The sequence below is a fragment of the Astyanax mexicanus genome, chromosome 21, assembly GCF_023375975.1.
Source record: "Astyanax mexicanus isolate ESR-SI-001 chromosome 21, AstMex3_surface, whole genome shotgun sequence".
Classification (NCBI taxonomy): Eukaryota; Metazoa; Chordata; class Actinopteri; order Characiformes; family Acestrorhamphidae; genus Astyanax; species Astyanax mexicanus.
In genome coordinates this window covers 29,245,706-29,270,179 of record NC_064428.1, presented here as the reverse complement: position 1 = coordinate 29,270,179, position 24,474 = coordinate 29,245,706, and the positions used below count along the sequence as shown (strand labels likewise).

The 24,474-nt window shown below is 39.7% G+C and overlaps 1 protein-coding gene across 2 annotated transcripts; it reads right to left on the bottom strand.

Annotated features, from left to right (window-relative positions):
- Positions 1 to 4,224: 4,224 nt before the first annotated feature.
- Positions 4,225 to 24,427, bottom strand: mxra5a (matrix-remodelling associated 5a). Of its 2 annotated transcripts, none has more exons than XM_015605163.3 (7): positions 24,009 to 24,427; positions 20,502 to 20,725; positions 18,811 to 18,940; positions 18,283 to 18,673; positions 12,058 to 16,278; positions 9,305 to 10,229; positions 4,225 to 7,875 (listed from the first exon to the last, which is right to left on the bottom strand). In XM_015605163.3, the coding sequence occupies exons 2-7, from the start codon at positions 20,693 to 20,695 to the stop codon at positions 5,943 to 5,945; spliced, it is 7,794 nt and encodes a 2,597-aa protein (XP_015460649.3). In that variant the 5' UTR covers positions 20,696 to 20,725; positions 24,009 to 24,427; the 3' UTR covers positions 4,225 to 5,942. The 2 variants fall into 2 exon arrangements, with proteins under 2 accessions (XP_015460649.3, XP_022530390.2); XM_022674669.2 differs by having other exon boundaries at positions 24,177 to 24,427.
- Positions 24,428 to 24,474: the final 47 nt, after the last annotated feature.

Below are 24,474 nucleotides of genomic sequence, written 5' to 3'. Positions count from 1 at the left end.
TCTTTTCCAACTGCTGCTGTTGTAGCATTGCTGAGTACCATCACAGTGTACTCGGAGAAAAGTGCAGCGGTTCGGTTCTGATACATCAGCTCACAGACACAGCCTTGTGCTGATCGACATCACCCTTTGGAGGGATGAGGGGAAAGAGTGCCATCTCCTGTGCCCACCCAGAGAGAGCAAGGCCGGTAGCTGATGGCAAGCTACATGAACAGGATTCGAACCAGCAATCTCCTCATCATAGTGGCAGCGTTTAGCCCACTGAACCACTGGGAGCTCTTAAAGTTGAAATTTTGATGTATAATCTTTATGACTTGTTATTTAGAGGCAAGATCTTTTTAGGAGAATGAGAACAATCATTATTTTTTACAGAAGTTTTATAGATAATTGTAATAGATATTTTATAAATTACCAGGATCTGTAGCAACCCAGCATATTGTGTCAAAAATAATGTATTAATTGGTAAAAATATTTACTCAACTTCAGCTTTATAATAACAGTTTAGTCTGTTGAGCAAGTTAAAGCATTATGAGACAATTAAGCCAGCTTTATATATTTTTTTCTTTTATTGGTCAAACATTCAGCTCTTTTAACACAGTTCAGTTTCAAAAACCCTTGTTTCACCAAAATAGTAACACAACAGGAGAAGAAAAATCAAAGTTCTTATTTACTTCCAATAGTAGACACTGTAAAAGCAAGTTTTTCCAATTTCATTGTGAAGAACTGCCAGATTTAACTAAAACGTAAAAACCACTCTAACAGTACAGTTGTGTTTCTATTAATATCCAGGGATTTTAGACATTTTATTGCACAATTACAGAACATATTACTGAAAGTGGTGAAACTATAAAAATGCTAATCACAGTGAAATTAATGTAATCATTTAAATGTATAAAATATGTTAAATTACATTGAATTAACAACTGTGTAAAAGTGCAAAATCTCAAATTTGTAAGCAGTTAGAAGGCTGTGACAGTTGGATGTAACTATTCAGGAAATACAATCTTCCTATGAGCACTTCATCACAATCTTGGCAATCCAAAGTACCCAGGTGTGTCCAACATGTTGAGCTCCAGCTTGTGAGTATCTGGGCCTGATTCCAGTTCAGAGAAATTATGCCTTTCCTCACTTTCCCTCGCTTTGCCTCGTTACTGCCACTGGGAAAAATCAGTGATCGGCGAGTGCTCACCGATGTCACTTTTTGAATTACACAATTAGCCAGTAGTTGCTCAGTGTGCACCAAGATTATAGCCAGACTCATTCAATTGTGGCACTTGGAAACATCACTATAAACCAGCGGCTTGTTTATCAGCACATCATGAATTTTCCAAATGTGGAAAGAAGTGGGTGAAGTGAATAAGAGCTTGCTTAATTTGGAACAGAATCCAGTGCAATTTGATGAAAGCGTAGGCCTGCAGAACTCTAGAGCTCAACATTCATCTGGAAGGCCCACACTTCAGTCAGTTGAGATGGTAACAAGATGCAAACACATGATAAACTACCTGTTAAAACAAACAAAAAAAGGTTTTAGAAAGGTTTAGAAGGTTTTTTTTTTCACCATTTAAGCTCCTAAAGTCCAGTGAATAACCTGAAATGGTAGAGAATTTAGTCATTTTTAATGCGCAAAAGTTAAAAATAATAATAAACTGTTATAGACTAGGCCAGTGCTTCTCAAACATCTTAGATCATGTGCAACCAGACGTATGCTACAAATTACAACAGAAATGCTGCACATTGAATATCATTGAAAAGTAACTTTATTTCAGTAATTCAGTTCAAAATGTGAAACTCATATTATATAGATGTATCAGTACCACTTTAAAATAAGACTACCTTTATAAAGGGTTTATAAATTAGTTTATTAATGGTTTATTAATAAACTAATTGCAATTAGTAGATTGATTATTTCCAAAATGTCCTTCTAAGACCCAGAAAAAAGGTTTTTATTGTAGTTCACTGAAAATGATCATAAATCTTAATTTATTGTTTTTTTTTTATAATATATCTGTTATAGGAAACATCAGGTTGTTTGCCAGGTCTCAGTCTGTGGGATGTCTCACTCCATTATCAATCATTATATGTCAAATAAAGTGTCACTTTATTATCTGATTTATCAGAATCAAAAACGTAAGACATACATTTTTTTTCCAGTTTCTTTTTATTAAAGAAAATTCAGAATAGCAGTACATCTCAATATACGTCTGTAAAAGACAAATAAGTTAAATTAAGAGCATGAACTACAAATATGCTACTCCTTTGGGAGTTCTATGGAGATGAAAGCAGTATATGCAATCCTAAAGAACTGAGATACAGTATAAAAAAAAACCTGTTGGAACAGGAAAATGTTAGTGTAAACCCGATAAAAAAACCCGATAAAACAAATTCAGAGATGCAGTGTTAAATGAATGGAATGATGTAAAGTCTTAGTACCTTCTACAGTGGTTGGTTCAACAACAGATTAATGCTTCCTACAACATGTTTATTTGACAAAGAATTCTGCTCTGAGCTACGCAGTGTAACCAGAGCCGTGTCTAAAACGGTTTCTTATTCACTATATATTGAACTACTTATACTTTAGGGTTCCATCATTTTTTTTAGTGTTCAATCGAATAAGTGACAAGAAGAACAATTTATACTAAATCTTACAGTGTTTATTATAACATTAAGATGTGTTTCAGCGGCCTGGTGATGTTGCATATCAGAGCACTGCTGTGAACAGAGCCGGCAGGCAGCCAGGGAGAGAGCCGCCAGGGAAAGCCGTCAAAACAGCGGCCTAAAAAAACAGCAAGTTTCACTTAAGCATTCGGTAATCTTGTTTAATATTTCACAAACTGGCTGTTTTCCAGCTAAAAAATACAAGCTGCACTAGACTAGGATAGTTAACAATAACTGAGCAAACTTAGCCTTAGCATTTACACAGTTAATCTGTGTAAATTCCAAATTAGCTAGTTATATGAAGCTTAAAGCAGCACTAGGTAGGATTTCCTTGATTTTTTATCTTTTTAAAGAAGTAAAATTACAGCTTGAAACTCACTGCAGCGCTGCATTGAGGTGTAATAGGAGGAATAGCGGTGCTCTCGTGTCTGTGCCGGAGCTCCTCTGAGCTCAAACCAGACTCTGTAAGTTTTCCGAGGCGGCTGCGAACAACGCTCGCGAGAACCGCGACCTGCTTTCCGACCTTTAGTTCTAACAGTTCTACAAGGACTACTGGTTCATTCTTTACAAACTAACATACAGACACTCTGGCAGAAGCTGAAAAGAGACCGAATATGTCTGTGAAAGCCAGAAAACGAGAAAGAGAGACTAATCCACCTGAAACATTTATTACACTCTACAACTGTAGGGGGAGCCCACGAGCACAAAATCTCAATCCTACCTAGTGAAGCTTTAAGTACTAGCTACTAGCACTACTTAAGTAAAGTTATGATTCGACTGGCACTGCTGAGCTAAATTTATGAGTAAAATTGAACTGCTGGGGTACATTTTTGATAATAATAATAGCACAGCTGAAGTAGCTAGCTAGCTAAATGTGTTAATAGAATGGTCCTGCTAAAGTAGATTCACGATTGGAATTGCACTGCTGAGGTAAATGTACTGTGTTTGGTTGGGATATTGATATCGATGTTAATCTTTGGGATTACGTCATGGAGTATGTCACTCCTAATTGGTAGCGTGTTTTTGAGACTAAAATGAAGAGATGTTTGTGCACCTAATTATTTAATTGTACTGTCATTGAATGATTAATGGTGAGTAAATTCACACAAAAAAAAATCTTTAGACAGGGACCACAGAAGCCTTAATTAATTAGTTTTCCTTTTGTACTGTTTTTCTGAGGTCAGGACGACCTTCTCATATATGATGTACCATACATATGAGTGCTTTGTTTGCTATGTTTAATATGTTTAAGTAAATAAAAAAATATATATATAACAAAAAAAAAACATTTAATTGTTTAATAAATACATTTAAAACTATATTCCTGACATTTACAGTAATCTGGAATTTAGCATGTAGGGAATAGTGAATATTTAATAGTTTTAGACACAGCTCAGGAAAGTGAAATCATAGTAGTAAGCAGATCATAGTAGTGAGCAGGCTTGTTGTCTGTGTGTCCATGGGATCTACTTTGGGAGGCTTTATCCCATTCCAAGTACAAGCATGTGACCAACAGCAAATCTGTTCATTTATTTAACTGTAAAATTCAAAAGTAAAAAAAAAAAACATACAATAGCAAATATGCTATTAGGCTAATAATCCCTGAAACAATTCTGCATTAAACTGCTACAGAAGTTGTCAATAATATCCTCCGATTATTTTCTGTGATTAAATAAAATTAGACAGTCTTTCTCATCTATACAATTTGACAAATTGTCGTTGTCCGTTACAGAAAAAAAGAGGATGTATTAAAAAAATATTAATAGGCTGTATTATTTACACAATCATACTCAAATCTTTTTTTTTACTCTCCATGTTCTTAACTGATAAAAGGTTCAGCCAAATTATTGCTATTAAGACTTTCAAACAACAGAGTAAAAACAACCTGTTTACACCTGGTTACTTTATTTTTTGATTGTAGTTGTTGGATTGTGTCCAAAAAAGATTTTAGCCATATGATAAGCAAATACATCTACAGTTAGTCAAAATTAAGTTTGATTGCTGTGTGGGATGGAAAATGCCAATTTTCACACCAGTATTACTGGTGTTTTGGTTGAACTGGGAAGAGTTTTGATTAGTTATGCACCAAATATTTGGCAACCGAGTAATACTGAATAATAACTGAGGGTTTTTTAACGGCAGTGGCAGGTCCACACTGGTCCCCAGCAGTGCTCAGAGCAGGGAGTGAGGGAGAGAGCCAACGGAGAGAGCCAACAGCGAGAGCTGACAAACGGCAAGTTTAAGTTCATTTTCGCATTGTCACACTCTCTAAATTCTCTAAATTAAATATTTGCTAGTATTTCACCAGGAGTAGCATAAAGTTATCCAAAAGCAGTGTGTAAGACTGGTGGAGGAGAACATGCCAAGATGCATGAAACGCACTGTGATTAAAAACCAGGGTTATTCCACCAAATATTGATTTCTGAACTCTTAAAACTTTATAAATATAAACTTGTTTTCTTTGCATGTTTTGAGGTCTAAAAGCTCTGCATCTTTTTTGTTATTTCAGCCATTTCTCATTTTCTGCAAATAAATGCTCTAAATGAGACTGTTTTTATTTGGAATTTGGGAGAAATGTTGTCTGTATTTTATAGAATAAAACAACAATGTTTATTTTACTTAAACATAAACCTCTAAATAGCAAAATCAGAGCTGTAGGTTTACATAGGGTGTAGAACGGAAGGGCGGGGATCAATCTCCCAAAATTATTCCAAAGTTATATTCATAACTCAACACAAAAAGCATTCAGCATTACTTTTTTAAGCTCTGTTTTTTTCTACTTGTACAGGACTAGTATAGTGATGCTAGCCGAGCTAACTTTTTTTGTTAGTTTAACAAAAGTGTGGCTGCATTTTTCTGTGTAAATTTCACTTACTTGAGACTTCAGTAGCAATGCTGACATAAGTGTACGATTAGAATAGCACTGCCAGGGTAAACGTATTGTGCCTTGTTTGGTTTGTCTGGTAGGATATAGAAAAGATTATTGTATTTTTGCGCTTTCTTTAAAAAGGAAAGCCAAACTACATGTTGGCGATTTAATCTCTAGTTTTGGCTGTCGAAAGCATCTCCACCTCCTAAAGTGGTTGAGTGTTCAGATTTGTATCTGTTTTAAATGCCTTTATTTGTACTTGGGTGTAAGAAGTGACCAGGTGTAAGCAGGTTAAAAAGTGTCCTAGAAAGACAGCAAGCCATGTTCACATTGACAAAACGGTAAAAAAAAGAAAGCTATGGCTTTGCTAAACCTCGCAGTTCCTTTGGGCATGTAACAAATGGACCATATGTATGGCTTCTTAATAAACATGAAGGTAAGTACCCTTTGAGTCGACCCCTATTACATTTCTAGCTGTGCATCTATAGAAACCTGCATCTTTCGGCATGGGGTTCTGGATGATGAGGGAGCCTTGCGGGTGCAGGTACTTGTTGCCGAACATCCGTGGCTGAGGACTGACGATTAACCGTGTTCTGTCTGGAGTCTCCCAGGCCACCTCGGCTTTTGGGATGCCAACAGCTACGCAATTCAGCTGAACGGCTACTCCTCTTTTGGCGTAGGTGGCGGGAGCAGGGCCGCTGGTGATCCGCGGTGGGTATGCGATTATGATAACTGGAATTGTTAGCAGGGAGCTCCCGTATTCGTTGGCAGCTCGGCATGTGTAGGAGCCCCTGTCGTAGACGGAGGCCTGGTGGATGGAGAGCGTTCCGTTTGGTAGAACAGAATATCGACCTGCTCGCTGGGGTCGGTTCAGGACTACGCCACTTGGTAATGTCCAGGTAAGGCGGACTGGGTCGCTTGTAGACAGGCAGTGCAAGTGCAGGCTTTCTCCATTGACTACGCTAACAGGTGAGTTGTAGCGGTTGTTGATTTCTGGTTTTCGTCCAGGCATAAGCACCACAGACCTCTCAACCAGACCACCGGCGTTACGCCCTAGGCAGCGGTAAGTTCCTGCTTCTGATAGAGAAGGGTTGCTGATGACCAATCTTCCATCAGATCTGTGGAAGAATTTGGTAAACTGAGTTCCAGTCATTAGTGGAGCACCACTAGGTAGTATCCAGGTCACCTGTGGGACTGGGGAACCTTCAACGGAACAATTTAAGGTCATGCTTCTACCTACAGTTAAGGTAAGAGATTCTGATTTTGGACTCCCGAGCCTTGGTTTCTCGATAGTGTCTGTAACATCAAGTTGAACAAGAAGCCTCGCCTCTCCTCCTTCATTACGAGCAATGCAAGTCAACTGGGCTGCATCGGTTGCCCTCAATGAACGGATTTCAAGAGTGCCGTTTCTATGAACTGTCATCCGGCTTCCGTAGTATGGCGAAGGAAGGACTATGTTCTCTGGAAGAACCCACATGACTTGAGGAACGGGGATACCTGTAGCCTCACAGTGGATGAGTTTCCTCTGATCCCTGACTGCTGATACCTTTAAAGAGTTTGTGTAACCTCTCAATCCGTTGATAGCAGGAGGCGAGACTAAGATTTCCAGTCTGGACACTTTGCGATCTTGCCCGGCACTGTTCCTCGCCAGGCAAGTGTAGTTACCGCCATCAAATCTCTGCACATTCTGAATAACAAGCGTGCCATCATCGTGGATCTTGTACTTGTCTGAAGCTGAAGGAATTGCTCGGTTAGTTGGAGAGAACCACAGAACAAGAGGGTTGGGCTCTCCTTTGGCGCTACACTTCAGGGATGCTGACTCTCCGTACATGACCCTCACAACCTCGCTGGTCTTGTTTCTGATCACAGGCACATAGGACACCACTTTAACGTGGACTTTCATTTCGTCCTTGCCAATCTGGTTGTCAGCGTAGCAAGTGTAGTCCCCTTCCTCGTGCATCCCCACGTCGTTGAAGAAGAGGGTGCCGTTGTCGAAAACCACATACCTTCTACTGCGTCCGCCTCCACCACCACCACCACCACTGCTGCTGCTGCTGTCCGATTTCACAATACTGTTAACCATAGTACCGTCTGGAAGAGCCCACTGAATCTTCGGGTTTGGTAGACCTGAAGCCACACAGTCCACTTTCAGGTTGCCCCCGTACGTCACCTTCTGATCAGCCTTGGTCCTCTGCTCAATTTTAGCAGGTTTGGTCAAGATGTTGACCTTCAGGGGCACGTAATCATCTCCTATTTTGTTTCGCGCAACACACAGATAATCACCTTCGTCTTTCTCTGTCAACGAGTGGATGGTGAGGGATCCGTTGGCATACACCTTAATCCTTTGGTCATAGCTGGGGAAAAAAAAAATACAAGTAGGGGGTATAAATGTGCATATCCTAATACATATACATAGCAACTACACTAAAATATCACATGTAATGGGACATGGCAATACTTTTGTGTCTCATGACAATACTTTTGTGCCCATGTCAAAAGAATGATGAACTAGAACGCTGCACTGACCTAGAGTATATTGAATTGAATGTGCAATCTTCAATATTTTATAATATAACCTGTAAAAATACTGACAACACTGTGGACACATGATAACACCTCAGAACGTATACAGATATGGGCATTCTCTAGCCATTCCAAGGTGTAAAAAACTTCTTGGTCAGTTTATATATTTCTCTTTTAGTGACTGGTCGTGTCAGTAAATCATTTTAAACGTTTAGTTTCTAACCACCTTGAGTTTATTTTTGACCTTTATTTATTTTATTTATTTATTTGTATTTATCTAATTTACTGTTCTACATGTTAGACTTTTTAAATTTTTTCTCATCTCATAATTGTATTTATTTTATTACCCATACATTACATTTGTCATTTTACCTTTTTATTTTATTTATTTTGTCCTTTTAATTATTCATTCTAAATTCATTCAAAACTTTTATTTTATTTCCGTCACTTACTTTCTTTATAATCTGTTATGATATTTTAGCTACTTCTTAATTTTTTTAGTCCTCTATTTCTTTATTGGTATTTATATTTTATTAATTTAATTATTTACCTCTTTATGTTATTGCTTCCCATTTTTAGCCTGCACACTCTGCACTATTTTATTTCTTCTTAATTAAATATTATATTGTTTGCTTGTTTTTCTAATGGATTTACCATTTAATTTTTATTTTTTTGTTCATGAAGTTCCTTATTATTTTAGCTCACCTGGTTACTGTAAATACTTTATTTTAATTTTAATTTATTTTTCAGTAAGTTGTAAATGCTAAATGAAAATAAAGGTTAATTGATGGAATAAACTGTTACCTCAGTGAAGACTTAGGGACGCTTACAACTGTATATAAACTGCGAGGTGCTATGAGTGAGGTTGAACAAGGGCAGCATGCTCATGGCAAGGCAATGTGAATTTGGAATCGGAGTTCAAGCGAAGCTGTGAGGGCATTAAACATTCTTCGATCCAAAGAATCATGTGTACATGAGGGATTTGTCTTGGAAGGTATTACCACCCGCACTAGACAGCTCAGTAGATAGTGATGATGATGATGATGATGATGATGATGATGGTTACTGGCAGCATCTGGCTAGACATAAACATAGGCCCCATAAACATATCCCATAGGTCAGTACAGCGTCTTTAGCTTCTACGGTACACAATACTAGTTCCTGTCCCATCCCAGGTTACTTGTTGGATGCATGTGTTAGATTTTATTAATTGTGTATATAACTTATGTGAATTTTTTACAGTATGTTGATGTACATTACCTGTAATGAGCATCCACCAGCTTTTTAGATGGAGTCCTCCAGATAACCCTGGGCTCTGGATCGCCGGTTGCAACGCAGTCCAGCTGCAGTCTCCCACCGTAGGTGACATCTGTCACCTGTGGAGACGAGGAGGTAATCCTGGTCCTGGCAGATGCAATAGTGGTTTTTACACTCAAACTAATGGCTCTTGATGAAATTCCGATACTATTAGAGGCTGTGCATTCGTATTTCCCTGCGTCGGCCTGACTCAAACCACGAATGTAGAGAGTGCCGTTGGGGAAAACGAAGAGGTTATGACCGCTGACAAACTGGGAGGGCTTGAGCTGCATGCCGTCAGGAGTAGTCCAGCTGATCGTAGTTGGAGGAGCACCCCTGGCACTACAGTTTAAGTATGCAGTGATGCCTTCTGGTAAGCTGATATTCTCCTGCCTCAGCTGTTGAATCACTGGGGGTAGGGCAGTAACTGTCAGACGGATGGATACAGTGTCGGCACCTGCTGCGTTACTAGCAATGCATTTATAGACTCCACGGTCTGCGTAAGCAACGGATGCAATCTGGAGAGTACCGTTAGGTAAGACTGAGACACGCTGTTCAGCTGCACCAGGTGATGAAGCAGCATCCATATGCAGCATTGCTCTATCAGGTAGAACCCAGGTGGTCCGCGGTGGAGGATGCCCTTCAGCACGACACGCCAGTTTAACCATATCCCCCAAATATGCAACCGTGTCTTGATGGCGTGGCTGTAACACTCTGGGGTGTTCAGCTAAGACTACCAAAGTGACCACTGCCTTGTCTTCTCCAAACTGATTCTGGACAGTACAGAGATACTGGCCTTGGTCCAGAGGAAGGACATTGCGGATTGTGAGCGTGCCATTCGAGTGGACTTCAAAGCGCTGGATCCTGGTGTTCTGAGCAATGCTGGCTCCTGCAGAGAGATTGAAAGACATGCAACAAATGTGAAATATTGAATTTAAATTGAATGTAACACACTATCTACAGATACCACATTGCATTTTACCACCATTGCATTTTTAAACCACTGAACAACCACTAACCACAGGTCTTGAGCTCACAACAATGGATGAACCATGCCTTACTATTGGGAACAAATCTGTTAAGTAATGTTTTAAAGGTCAGAAATATCAAGATCAATTCAACATTTAAACAAGCCAACCAATAAATGGTTTTATTTTCCTATTACCAAAATATAATATTCAATTTAGCTCCATCAAGTCAACTACATGAACAAAGGATTAGGATACCTGGACATTAGTGAGGTCAGGATATTAGACTAATACAACCCAATTCGTCCCAAAAACAGGAACACCGTTCCACGGGTCCACAACTCCACAGCTAAACTAAGAAAAGGAAATACTAAGAAAATACTTCCTAACTTAAGTATAAATTTTGGTTATCTATACTTTAACTGGAGTAATATTTTTTCTTACATTTTCACACAACAATCTGAACTTTCTACTCATTACATTTTAAAAATAGCCTTGTTACTGCTATTTCATTTCAGCTTGTTTTCATTACAGCTTCTTATCATTAAAAAATACCTATCCAGATAAATCTCTCCATTCAGGTATACGCGATCCAGCAAGAACATTGCAGATGTATGTAGCCTGTAGCCTAGTATGAAGATGATCCTGCAGAGACTCAAAGGTACTCCAGACACTATAGGACCCTGTGGTGCCGCCTATAATGTTGTCATTAATGGCTTTATTTTTCCCCTTGTATTACTTTTTTCTTAAAAAAAAGTGTAAAAAGCTTGAGTTGATACTTCAACATCTACAGAAGTATTTTGAACCCTAGTATCTATACTTCTACCCAAGTAAAGAATGTCAGTACTTTTCACACCTTTAAATATTGTTAGGATATTAAGGGGCAGTTTAAGCCTAGTCTTGGACTACACTAAAAGAAAATATAGTCCATGACTACGCTTAATCCCTGTCTAGGAAACCAACCCTTAGTCATACAATTGATGTCTATGTATTGTATTTAGTAAAACGCATAATAAACTCATTTTCAAACCTGGAAACAATAGCTTTTAAAAAATCTGTTATAAAATCAGAATATTCTTTTTGTTCCTGATATTTTTGGTTAGCCTAAATGTATAAAAATGTATTGATGCTGCATTATTTTTGAAGTATCTGCATGATCTGACATACAGCTCTGGAAAAAAAAAATAAGAGACTTAAAAATGATGAGTTTGTTTGATTTTACAAAACTGAAAACCTCTGGAATATAATCAAGAGGAAGATGGATGATCACAAGCCATCAAACCAAACTGAACTACTTGAATTTTGTATCCAAAAGCAGCGTGTAAGACTGGTGGAGGAGAACATGCCAAGATGCATGAAAACTGTGATTAAAAATAAGGGTTATTTCAACAAATATTGTTAATCTGAACAACAATGTTAATTTTACTCAAACATATACATATAAATAGCAAAATCAGAGAAACTGATTCAGAAACTGTAGTGACCTCTTATTTTTTTCCAGAGCAGTATACTGTGATAAAGGATACACTATACATCAAAATGTTTGTGGAGAACCCCTCTAATGACTTCTGAAATTTATATATTTTAAGTTGTGTCTATTCCTAAATTAGCAATGCTCCAAAATCTAATAGTGTATCTAGGAATTTGAGACATTATATATATTCTCTATTATTGTGAAATAAATTACTGTAATAATCCTAGTAAAGCCTCTACAAAGATAAAAAAAAAACTGGATTAAGGTACACATACCTGTTGAGGCTTTAGTCCAGGACAGGAAGGGACGAGGCTCTCCAATAGACACACATGGCAGATAGGCATCAGACTCAGCCTGTACCGTCACGGTACTAACATCAGTGCTGGTGATCTTCGGCTGTCCTCTCCTGGATGTGAGAAATGGTGTTTGCTGAGCTCTTCCAGATGTACCATTGAGGAAAGTGGAAGAACCTCTAGACTGGCCATTCCTCGCAGGAATGGCTACTCTTGGATGGGCTGTTATTGGGAATTCTGGGGAAACTGTAGGAGCTTGTTTAACTGGCTTGGGCTGTTCGGTGTTTAAAACCTTTTCGGTTCCAGCATCTGGTTTGGTATCTTCTGATTGACTTGTAGAATTAGAAACATGTGGCTTGGTTCTTTCAGGTGTTGGGTTCGTAATGATCTTTTCTTCTGTTGAACTGATTCTTTCCTTGTGTCTGTCCGGGATGTGATTTGTGCTGTCAGGTACCTGGACAGGTACCTGGGCATTTGGATGACCCTGAGATGGCTTCTTTACTTTTTCGGTTGTTTGCACAAGCATGGTTGCTTCTGAAGTTGAATTGATTGGTGGTGTAAATGTCGTAGTAAATGGAGATGACATGACCAATTCTGTGGTGTTTCTGTGGTCCTCATACAGAGGCTTATAGTGGTCTCCACGTTCTGGCTTCTTTTGCGAGGTTGAACCTTCTCTGGCATGATCGTAATCTCCATCCGTTGATGCACTGCTAAGCTTTGTTATTGTAGTTAACCCAGGATTTAACCCAGATCCTTGAGTACTTTGGAAAGTCACAGGCCTCTCGGTTATAACCTGAGGGCTCTCCTGCCTTCTCACCCCCTCATAAAGGTTTGCTTTTGTTGAGCCACTTGGGATTTCTGAGTCACGGTTCTCAGTGGTGATTTCACGCTGGTTACTCAGGGCAGATGAGGAGAAGGAGTTGACTGGAAACTCCGTCACATTTTCAGCTTCACCAGGCTCGTATTGATTCTCTGCTTTGTCTGAACTTGCACCTGGTATTACTTCTGCTTCCATGTAAGGACTCTCTGGGGATGTGTCAACTGTGATGCCTTGGTGTCCTGTAGCGCTTTCCTTTTGTGCCTCTTCAAGCGTCGTTTTAACTGCAGGAGGGCGGATGCTCGTAAACCCGCCCCTCTCTTTGTCAGCATTCGGAGTAGGAACAGAAAAAGTCAAGAAAGGCTCTGTGTTTACCTCTGTTTCTCTGGGTCCTATAAAACCGAGGGATGTCGAGGGAGGCACTGATACTGATGTTGTGGTGGTCATTGATCTGTTTGCTCGTTTGGCAAAGGAAGGAGCTGTTTCCTTAGCATTTGACACTTTCTTTAGGAGAGAAGAGTCTGGGGTTAGGTTATTTCTGCCGTTGTATAAAGGATCTGTGTTCTTTTCGTGAGTCATTTTGCTTAGTGACGTTGCTTGGCCATCAGTCAATGGAACAGTGGTATCCACCTTGGCTCTAGTAGAGCTTGTAGCCCCTGCAGATGTTTCTATTTCAGACTGAGAGGTGGCAGTCGCCTTGATGACTTTGGAAACTGGGGCCAAACTTGTGGGCTGTGGTGCGACATCCATGACGTGCAGAGAAGGTTTGGAGCTCTTCGGTCTTGTTCTCTTTCTGTTAGGCTTTCTCTGCTTGCCACCATTCTTCCGCCGCAAATTGGACGAACCTCTTCCACGTGACTGAGGCTCAGAATCCGTAGAGATAGTGTGCTTTCCTCTGTTTTTTTCAGACCCTGTTTTTTTCTTTGGTGCTGCAGTGGTAAGCAGTGGAATTCTGGAAATGCCATGTTTCCCTTGAGTTGTGTGTCTCTGTAGGTTGCGTGTAGCTTGCCGAGCTGCTGCAGTGGTGGTGGTGGTTTTTATAAATGAGTGAGCATTTGAATCAGCATATTTTTCTGTGTTTTGTTCTTCAAATGCTACAACTGTGGTCAATACTGGGCTTTCTTGATAAATGTCTCCTGCTTTAGTGAAGCTTTCTGAAATGTTAAATACATCATCCTCAACAAGATTGCGATCACCCTCAGACCTTTGTGTAACTGTTTCAGTTTCTTTTTTACCAGCAGTCATGTGGCTTTGGCTTTCTTGAAAAGGGGTTCCATATGAGGTGGTGCTTTCCACATTGCTCAATTCAACACTGTGCAACTTTGAAACGTCTGGCCCTGTCGCCCCATGACGAGTAGGCTGTGGGGCAGGGGTGGTCTGCATGACATATGTGCTGGATGTAAACAAGTCTGAATCTGGGTTAATTTCAGGGGCAGCAATTTGATAAATTATATGCGTCTGGTCTACAGACCCCAGAGATCGTATTTCCAGGCTGATGTCAGTAGTTGACACAGGCGTCCCTGCTGCTGTTACTGTGTCTGATGCTTCTTGGGGTGGTGGTGGAGGTGGTGATGGTGGTGATCCTGGGGTAGCACCTTCTGCTGATGAACCTTCAATCTTGTCAAGAGGTCCTGTTTTATTTCTTTCTGTGCTGGTAGTGTCCGGCTCCTGTAAGGTATTTGTGCTTGTCTGCACTTGGACAGCACTGGGAGTAGTTGTTTTTGGATTGCCGCCATCTCCACGGACCTTTGCCAGAATACTAGCCCAGCGCTTTGGATCTATCTGGCTGTTTGACATATTGATTCTCCTTCTTGTTTCTACTGTGTTGCTCTTGTCGGCTCCAGGAGACGGGATTCGTCTTCTGGGCATAGCAGGACGTCTCCATGACTTTCTGGAGGGGTGTCCACCCTGTACACCAATGCTTGGGACTCTCCTTCTACTGGAAGTATCTGAAAGTATTTGCCCAGTAGGAACTTTTACTTCAGGCTTCTCTTTTTCGCTGTCGCCAGATGCCTCCACATCATTTTCTATAGGGACTTTGATTCTAGTGGAGACACCCTCTGCAGGTTGGGGTCTACTGAAATATTTTCTAACAGGCAGCCCCCCAGAGGGCCTTGTCAGAGTCACCTTTGTGGCCAGAGAGTCTGCGCCATGTTGATTTCCCGCTACACACTTGTAATAACCATTGTCCGACACTTGGCTATTTAGGATGGTTAAACTTCCATTCAAAGCCACGACTATTTTCGATGAGTTTGACTTTGTATTGACCACGCTGGTATCAGGAAGGATCCAGCTGATTTCTGGATCTGGGGAACCAGAAGCTGAACAAGAGAGGGAAACAGGTCTACCAGCAACTCCCGCCACAGGTTCAGACACCCCTTCGCCACCAGGCGGTGGACTAGAAGACTCCTCAACTGTCAGGCGAAAGGGGAGAACGGTGATATCATTCGTGACTAATGCTATACAGTAATAAACACCCGAGTCAGAGTGGTCCACTGCTCTTATATCCAACAGACCAGAAGGAGAAACTGTGATTCTGTTATCACTGCTTTGGTATGGAGCCTCAACCTTTGATCCATCGGGGAGCATCCACTTGATCGAGGGATTCCCTGAGCTGTGCACGTTGCAGTGCATCTGAATGGGCTTGCCCACCACAGCAGCGTGTGATATTTTGGTATCATTTCTTGCCGCTATCATAACCCACGTCCGTCTCTGCTGCCTCATTGCCTCTGCCTCCACCAGCTCTGCCATACTGGTGCTGAGAACAAGTCTAACTCTTTTACTTGTAGACTGCGGTCTGTTCAATCGGAGGTCCAGAGACGGCTGCATTATCCATGAAGGTTCTGCAACAACATTGACTTTCACGCCAGTGTAGTAAAGAGCGTCCTTTTCAGAGTCCTGTCGATACCTGTAACTAACATGAGGCTCTTTATTTAGCATAATCTCCCTCTGCAGGTGAGCCGGTACGTCGCTGTAATAAGCAATAAGCCTCCAAAGCCTCTCATAGTTGGACCTGTCGATTGGGCACTCCAGATCCAAGGTCAGTGTGACATTTGCAGCAATCTGATATGGGTTGACATGGTCCCAGTTGATGGTGGTTGATTCTGTAGGTTCGTTAACATCGCAGTGGAGAGTGACTTTGTTCCCGTGTTCATCTGAGAGGTCTAGCGAAATGTTCCCAAGAGGCTGCCGGAATTCCTCTAAGGTCATGACTTCACTTTCTGTGTCCAGAACTGAAGTTCTGTGAGGGGCACTGATGACGGGACTGCTGCAGGTTGGATTGTCTAGCTCCTGTAGGTCCTTTTTCTTTAGATGTTTCGGAGAAGAACACATTGGGCACAACTGGCCTCCAGCAAGGGCTCGGTCCTTCTTGCATTTTAGAACACCTGGGGAAAGAGGAAGGGATTAGAAAGATGTAAACTTCACAATATTTGTATTTGTATAATATTTCGAGTTACTCGATTAAAAAATTGAATCGATTAATTTTCAGTGCCTTGCTAATTTTAAAATGCAGAGCACGTAATTTAGCGCAGACTTTTAATGAAAAAAAGCGTGCTTAGTGTTATGTCAACCACGCACAGGAATCAGGAAGTGGAGGAGGCAGAGGTTTTAGGAGTAAATTTAACTTATAACAAATCAATGAACCTTAATAACATAACGACAGCGCTGTGGAGCGTGGATTATTAGGAATACTGTCTAATATGTGTGGTTAGTTTATTACAACAGAGACACGTTGCTGAGTAAAGAAAAGTTACTCTGGCCGGAATACTTGGCCATGAACTTACTGTATTATTGTCATTTAGTCTTAGTTATGTCAATTATTCAGACCTGAGTAATGTAAAACATAAATAATAAAAAAAAAAACATTTTTATTACTTTTTAATCACAATTGTTCCACAGGTCTTGATGAATTCATAAAAGAGAAATCCTAAGTTTAAATAATTTTACTTAATTTATTAAACTTTTAATGATTAAATTATTACTTGTGGTATTTATGTCTAGTTTGTGTTTTATTTATTTCTATTTGTGTTTGCAGTGTGGAAATGTATGTTGTGCATTTAAAAATTTAACCAATTGTTAATTCATTATGAAGTGAAATTTCTTGTTATCTCTTGTGTATTTTTAATTGCTTTTTAGGCAAACAAATATGTTTTATCCGATTACTCGATTAATTGAATCGATTTTTCAGTAGAGTACTCGATTACTAAAATAATCGATATCTGCAGCCCTAATTTGTTTCGCAGTTATATGGCTTTAGTTGGAGTCGACAATTGGAGAGAGACCTGAGTAGTGTCTAAAAGGTGTAGACTGGGATTTTTGAGCATATCAAACATCTGATTTGGCTTTTTTATTAGGCTGCTTCTTGTTTGAAAGTTTATATTTAACCTTAAATAATGCGACAGCTAGAGCTAGAGCAGCAAGCTGTTGTGCTTCCATGCTTACTCTGCGTTTCCTATGTAAGGCAAAGTGTGTTTTAAGACATATCAGGTTAAAATTGTGCAGTTTAATATGTTTAAAATAGATATTTTTTATCATCATTCCTCATAAAATTCAGGAAAACTCATTTAAGAAGCGCGAGATACCCAATTTGTCCCAATCTATCATGAAAAAAGTCATGTGGCATACCCAAAATGTAGAGAATGTACTGATTTAATTGACATCAACTACTACATGTTTAGTTTAATTCATTAAACCACACAAAAGACAAAGCAGATAATGGAAGAAAGCAGGGCTGCAACTAATGATTATTTTGGTAGTCGACTCTAATCTGACGATTTTTATTATTATTATTATTTTTTTTTTTTTCGATTAGTCGATTAGTCAACGATTATTTCTGCCATCACTAAAAACAATAGAAACAGCAGAATATGAGATTTAGATAGATGGATACATGGATTTGTTCATAGATGGAGATAGATAGATACTTTATTGATACCCAAAGGGGAAATTATTATTTATTTATTTATTTATTATTATTATTATTATTATTATTATTATTATTATTATTATTATTTTAGATAGATAGATACAATCTAGATATACACATACATGATAGATATATAGATATATAGATACATGGCATTTAAATATCTGAATGTTATTTAAACATGGAAAGTTCTGATATTTAGTGATTAAATATGTATTTTGTTGTGTTTGGGCACTTCTGGAGACGCAAACTAAATTGATTGTACCATTTACCCATCTCCCATTGCGCTTCTGTCACCAGCACTTTGTGTAATGTGGTACTGTTACAAATTAACGATTAGTCGACAATGAAATTTTTAGTCGACAAATTTAAATAATAATCTAAATTGTCGATTATATCGACTTATCGTTGCAGCCCTAGAAGAAAGTGACGTTCAAAAAAAAAAAATAATAATAATAATTACCTGGTGCACTTTTGCTCCAATCTCTGAACCACTTCATCCTGCAGTCACAAACCCAAGGGTTCTCATGCAAGAAGAGATTCTCCAGATGTGGCATGCCAGCTAACATCTTCTGAGACAGTGAGGTCAGCCCGTTCTCAGACAGGTACAGGTGTTTGAGGGTGGACACAGGGAAGTGCCCGAGCACAGAGAGGGTCGCGAAGGTGGCCGGATGGAGTTGCTGCAGCCGGTTGCCCTCTAGCTGCAGGAGACGGAGGGATGTGAGGCCTTGGAAAGCGTCGGGGTGGATGAACTCCAGGCGGTTGTGGTCCAGGTGAAGCCTGGCCAGGTTCCACAGCCCCTGGAAGGTGTTCCTGCTAATTATCTTCAGTTTGTTGTAGCTCACCTTCATCATCTGAAAGAGACGTGAGGAGAAAAGACAGAGACAGTGTTTGTCGTCAATGATCTTTTTTTCTGTGATAAAACAATGGTGACAGAATGAGATGGAGATGATGGTGGTGGAGATGATTTGTTGTACTATAAATTACACACCTGAAGAGATATTAGATCTCGGAATGCGCCGTTAGGAATGTTATGAATGTCATTCCCATGCATCATGAGGAGCTCCAGTTTTCGCATACCAGCGAAGGAGCTGTCAGTTATTCGGTTCATGGTGTTGAACCTGCAAACAATGGAAAAAAAAAAAACATGTATTTACATGATGTTTTATTAGGCTGAAGATGTGGACTATGAATTTTACACTATTGCAAGACAATTCTATACGATATTTCACAGCATCTGCGTTACTGAAGAGAATAAAATACTTTAAATTAAGCAAAGAAGTAAGACTTATGAATTTAGTGGTCTCAGTTTCACAGAATTTTGTCTCAACTCTAATCCAGACACCCCTTATCAGGGTTCATACGGTCATGAAAAATCTGGAAAAGTAGTGGAATTTAAAAATAGCCATTTCCAGGCATGGAATATGTTTTGGAAAAATAAAAATACTCAGAAAGTTTTGGAAACGACACAGAAATTTTGTCTTAAAATCTTTGTGTTTCAGTTTATCGATTGCGAAAATTGGGATTTTGAGCTAACAGATAAATTTTAGAGTTAATTCAGTAATTTAACCCTACACAGTGGAGCTCTCAGGATCTAATATACGTTTTAATATTAAATATTGTGTGTCATCATTGTATCTTATTCATTTTAGATCTACTATAATCAATTTTAATTATAGTTTTAATTGATTTAATTTAACTGCACTGATGTTTTAAAAGTCGTATGTTCATAAAATTTGCCTTGAAGGCATTGAAAAGTCATGAATAAGTCATGGAAATTTATTGGTTAAAAAGAACGAATAAAGATAGAATGAACGAAGCCTTATATTAAAATAGAAAATTGAGCCCAAACGTTCAGTGTTTGTTTCGTCTTCTGAGGAGTTTTTTTTTCAGTATTTTTCAATATTCAGTTACAAATTACAAAACATTTTTTTTCTTTAAAAAGCAAGACATATAATGAATCATTTTAAGTGGCTGTATGTAATCAATGTAATCGTAATGCTCCAACATCTAAAAAAAACACTTTTCAGAAGAGAAATATGTAAAAAATTCCACGTGAATACCATCAAATTTGTTCAGAGTTGTATTAATTATCTTATATAAGATATTTTCATTTAAATTGGAAGCAGTATAATTCCTGAGTGTTAATTTAATATAATGAGTGCTACAAAACAGTGGTCTGGTAGGCTTGCTGTATGTAATTGCTCTCTACATTTTGACAGTATTTGATTTTTTCCCCCAAATGCCCGAAACTCATGGACTGCTGCTTTAAATTGGCCACAGATCTAGGTCAGATCACGTTTTCACCACAAACAAACTTCATTTCATTTCATTTCATTTCATTCTTAACGGTCTTGGTGCAACTGTTTTGGCCCGCATCCAAAGTGTGCAGTTACTGTATCCTGTGCACCTACCAAAATGAATGAAATCAAGGATAAAAATGCAGTTTTTGGACTAAGAGTGCGGATGTGAACACACTCTTTGCTCTAGAAAAAAAAGTGTAAGCCATGACTAAACTTAATCCCTATCTGGGATTGAAATTGATACTAAATCCTGACCTGGAACACCAAGCTAAGTCCCTGAACTTGTGTGTTAATCACGCTGGAAGGCAGATGTGCATACCCAGCCAGTTTAACAATGACTGCTTTGTTGCCAAAGCCTCTTCTGTCTCCAAACTCTTACCCCAGGTTCATGCGCTCCACTTGTTTGGGCACGCCAGCGGGCACGGTGAGCAGAGAGCGGAAGGTGCAGTGCACTTCTTTGGGTTGAGGACAGGCGCATGGCCGCGGGCAGCACTGAGCCAAATCCGTCCACGTTAACAGCAGCAGCAGCAGGAGCAGACACAGCGTCCAAACGTTAGCGGCTAAACGGCCCATGTTGAGCCCAGCAGCTGCGGCTACCTCCTCCTGCAACCGGACACAGGGGTTAGAATGTCAATTCTGCAAAATCTCTGCAAAGCAAATCACATTCTTAACAAGTTAGTCACCTATTAAAGCTCGCTATCCTCAGGGGAAAAGAAAGAAATAAAGAAAGAGGGGGATAAAGAATATAAAGGGTATTTCAAAAGGATTCATATTTTTAGAATTTAATAGAAATAAGGCAATGTCTTGCATTTTCTGTTGTTAGGCTACTTTCAATGAGGTGTGGGAGGGTATTTTTGTGAAAATTATATTTTTGGCATAATGACAAAAAAAAAATCAAGAAAACACCACTGCAACAAAAAAATGCATAATAAATGTTATTTGTCATTATTATCGCATTAAATATGATATGACACACCCCTAATTGAGATTCTCTCCAGGTTAATACAGAAGTCAATGATCCAACATGCCATAACACTAATAATGCATTCCATGTATCCAGGATTAAATCTGTTTATTTGCAGTAACCTTAGATTTCCAGATGTCCGCTAAGGGTGGGTGCAGCAGCATTAGCTTTAGCGGCTAACCTCTACCCGCCCGATAGTGCTATGGAAAATGAGAACAGTTTGTATTTTACTTTTTGCTACTAACAGCAAAAGCAAAAGCCTTAAAACAATATCACAATGTTTCAGAGACGTTTTGTAATAACGACACTGTGATATTGTAAGTCAATTGACACATTTAGTACAAAAACAGTTTTTTTTTTTTTTTTACTACAGAACTACACTATACTGACCAAAGTATTGGGTCATCTCTACATTTAAGGGTATTTAAAAAGAGTTTGTCCTTCTTTTGTTGGAGTAACTGTCTCTACTATCTGGGGAAGACTTTTCACCAAATTTTGGAGCATTGCTGTGGGGATTTGCAAAAACATTGGAATAGCTGCTCATGTAAGGGTATTAATAATTTAAAATGATCCTAGTTTTGTTGGAATAACTGTCTTTACTGTCCAAAGATGGCTTCAACTAGGAGCATTTTGGAACACTGCTGTGAGGATTTGATTGCAACTCATCCCAATGTAAATCAATAAATCAATCAATCAACCTTTATTCACACTCAGAATACATTTAGGGAGGTCCTCATTTACAATGTAGCTGAACACAATACTGAATAAATCACACTGTATATTGACAAAAGTATTGGGATACCTGCATGTTCATTCATTATTTCAGCTAAAATCAAGGGTATTGATTTTGGATTTTGGAATTGCTGTGAGGATTTGATTGCATTCTGCGACAAAAGCAAGAGCTAATGAGGTCAGGATTTTGGATGATCACCACCTGAACTCATTCTCAACTCATCCCAACTCAAGTACTGGATGAAGCACCATCATCCATCATTCCTGGAAACACAGGAATGGATTCAGACATGCCACCTGCCCAAAAGGGTCCTATCAAACCAATAAATAAATATATTAAAATGGGGTTCAACACATTTTTGCACAACATGGTGTACAGTGTACTCTTACAAATTGAAACATTAAGATATTAACAAATGTTATTCAATTTTCGAACCTTTTAAAAATAAAAACAACTATGCTTTTATGCTCAGAGAACCGTTCGTGGGACCTTCACATTTAATATTATATGGATTCTTATGGAAGCTCTCCATTACTTTATTGTTAGGGATGGTGGTGATGGTGATGACTTCCACAGCCAGTATCAATTCGCCATGGAGACTAAATCCTTCACCCAGAGGAGTTATAAAGAGAGAAAGAAAGAATGCATGCAAAACGAGAAAAGTATATATGTGGAAAAAGACTGTTGACGGTTTGATGCAATAAAAACTGGAATAAAAAACTATTCAAAATGATATATTCTCCCTGATAAAAAACCCAGAATGAACAGTCCAAGTGAATCAGCTTAGATTTTGACCAGAGTGGCATGTGTTCAGATTTGAGTTTGATGGTTTCACTGGGTCTAGGAGCATGATCAGTTTAGATGAGCCAGTGAGACCAAGCTTGTCCAAACTGGTTGACCACCAGCACAACAATAATGTTTGACCAGCAAGACCAACCTTGACCAAGCTGGTCCACCTGCTTTTGAACCACATTCAACATTAAAGACCAGCCAAGACCATTTGATTAATCTGTCTGAGTGGACAACCATTAAAACTAAGCCTGACCAAGCTGGTTGACCATCATAACCATTCTGGTCTACCATGTTAAAGGACCAGTATGACCAAGCTTGACCAAACTGGCCAACCAGATTGCCTAGTTTGACCACATAACCAGCATTAATTTTGGCATGTTGCATTTTATTGTGTTTTTAAGTTTGATGGTTTAACTCGTCTTCAATCAGAGTCAACCTGACCAGGCTAGCCAACCAATATCATTAAGCTGGTTGACATCGATGACCAGCATGACCAAAACCATTGACCAGCCCCTTGACCAGCAAAGCCTAATGACCAGCCCTTTGACCAGCAAAGCCAAGCCTTTTGACCAACAAAGCCAAGCCTATTGACCAGCCCCTTGGCCAGCAAAGCCAAGCCTATTGACCAGCCCCTGACCAGCAAGGCCAAGCCTATTGATCAGCCCCTGACCACCAAAGCCAAACCCATTGACCAGCAAGGCCAAACCCACTGATCAGCCCCTTGACCAGCAAAGCTAAACCCATTGACCAGCCCCTTGACCAGCAAAGCCAAACATAATGACCAGCCCCTTGACTAGCCAAGCCTATTGACCAGCCCCTTGACCAGCAAAGCCAAACCCATTAACAAGCCCCTTGACCAGCAAAGCCTATTGACCAGCAAAGCCAAACCCATTGACCAGCCCCTTGACCAGCAAAGCCTATTGACCAGCCCCTTGACCACCAAAGCCTATTGACCAGCCCCCTGACCAACAAAGCCTATTGACCAGCCCCTTGACCAGCAAAGCAAAACCCATTGACCAGCCCCCTGGCCACCGAAGTCTATTGACCAGCCCCTTGACCAGCAAAGCCAACCCCATTGACCAGCCCCTTGACTACCAAAGCCTATTGACCAGCCCCTTGACCACCAAAGCCTATTGACCAGCCCCCTGACCACCAAAGCCTACTGACCAGCCCCTTGACCAGCAAAGCAAAACCCATTGACCAGCCCCTGACCACCAAAGCCTATTGACCAGCCCCTTGACCAGCAAAGCCAAGCCTATTCACCAGCATTAACCAAATTAAATGCAACAGAGTTGTCATCTAAATCTACTGATGATCATTGGATGGACATTGTATCAGTTCTTGTTCTCTTGGAAAGTTTCTAAAATGACTGGACAGTAAACAAAACATCATATTACCTTATGTTCTCTTTGTTAGCACAGTCCTAATCCTAGTGCTAGATGACTTTCATTCATGATTCCTCTGAAGATTCCTTCCCAAAAGTGACAGCACCCTCCAGCATGAACCAGAACTAATTCAGACTAGAGTTAGAAGCAGTCCAAAGACGAAACGACCCCCAAACCTACCTTTTTCCTTCATTAAGGGTGGTGGTGTCCAGTTCCAGAGTCCAGCCTGGTCCACTGTATCTCCTACAGGTAGGTGCAGGTTGAGGTTTTGCGTAAATAAATCGTAAATAAATAAAAATATTAACTTAGTTAAAGAGGAATGCAAGTTGAGTGAATGCTCTGAGAGGTGTGTGTGCTGGTGTGTGTGTAGTGTGTGCTGTGCAGTAGTCCAGATCTTCTGAGAGGGTTCTGCACAGCTGCTCCTCACTTCAGTTTTGGGATCTACTTTTTGGGGAGTGGAACTTTTTCCTCGGAGCCA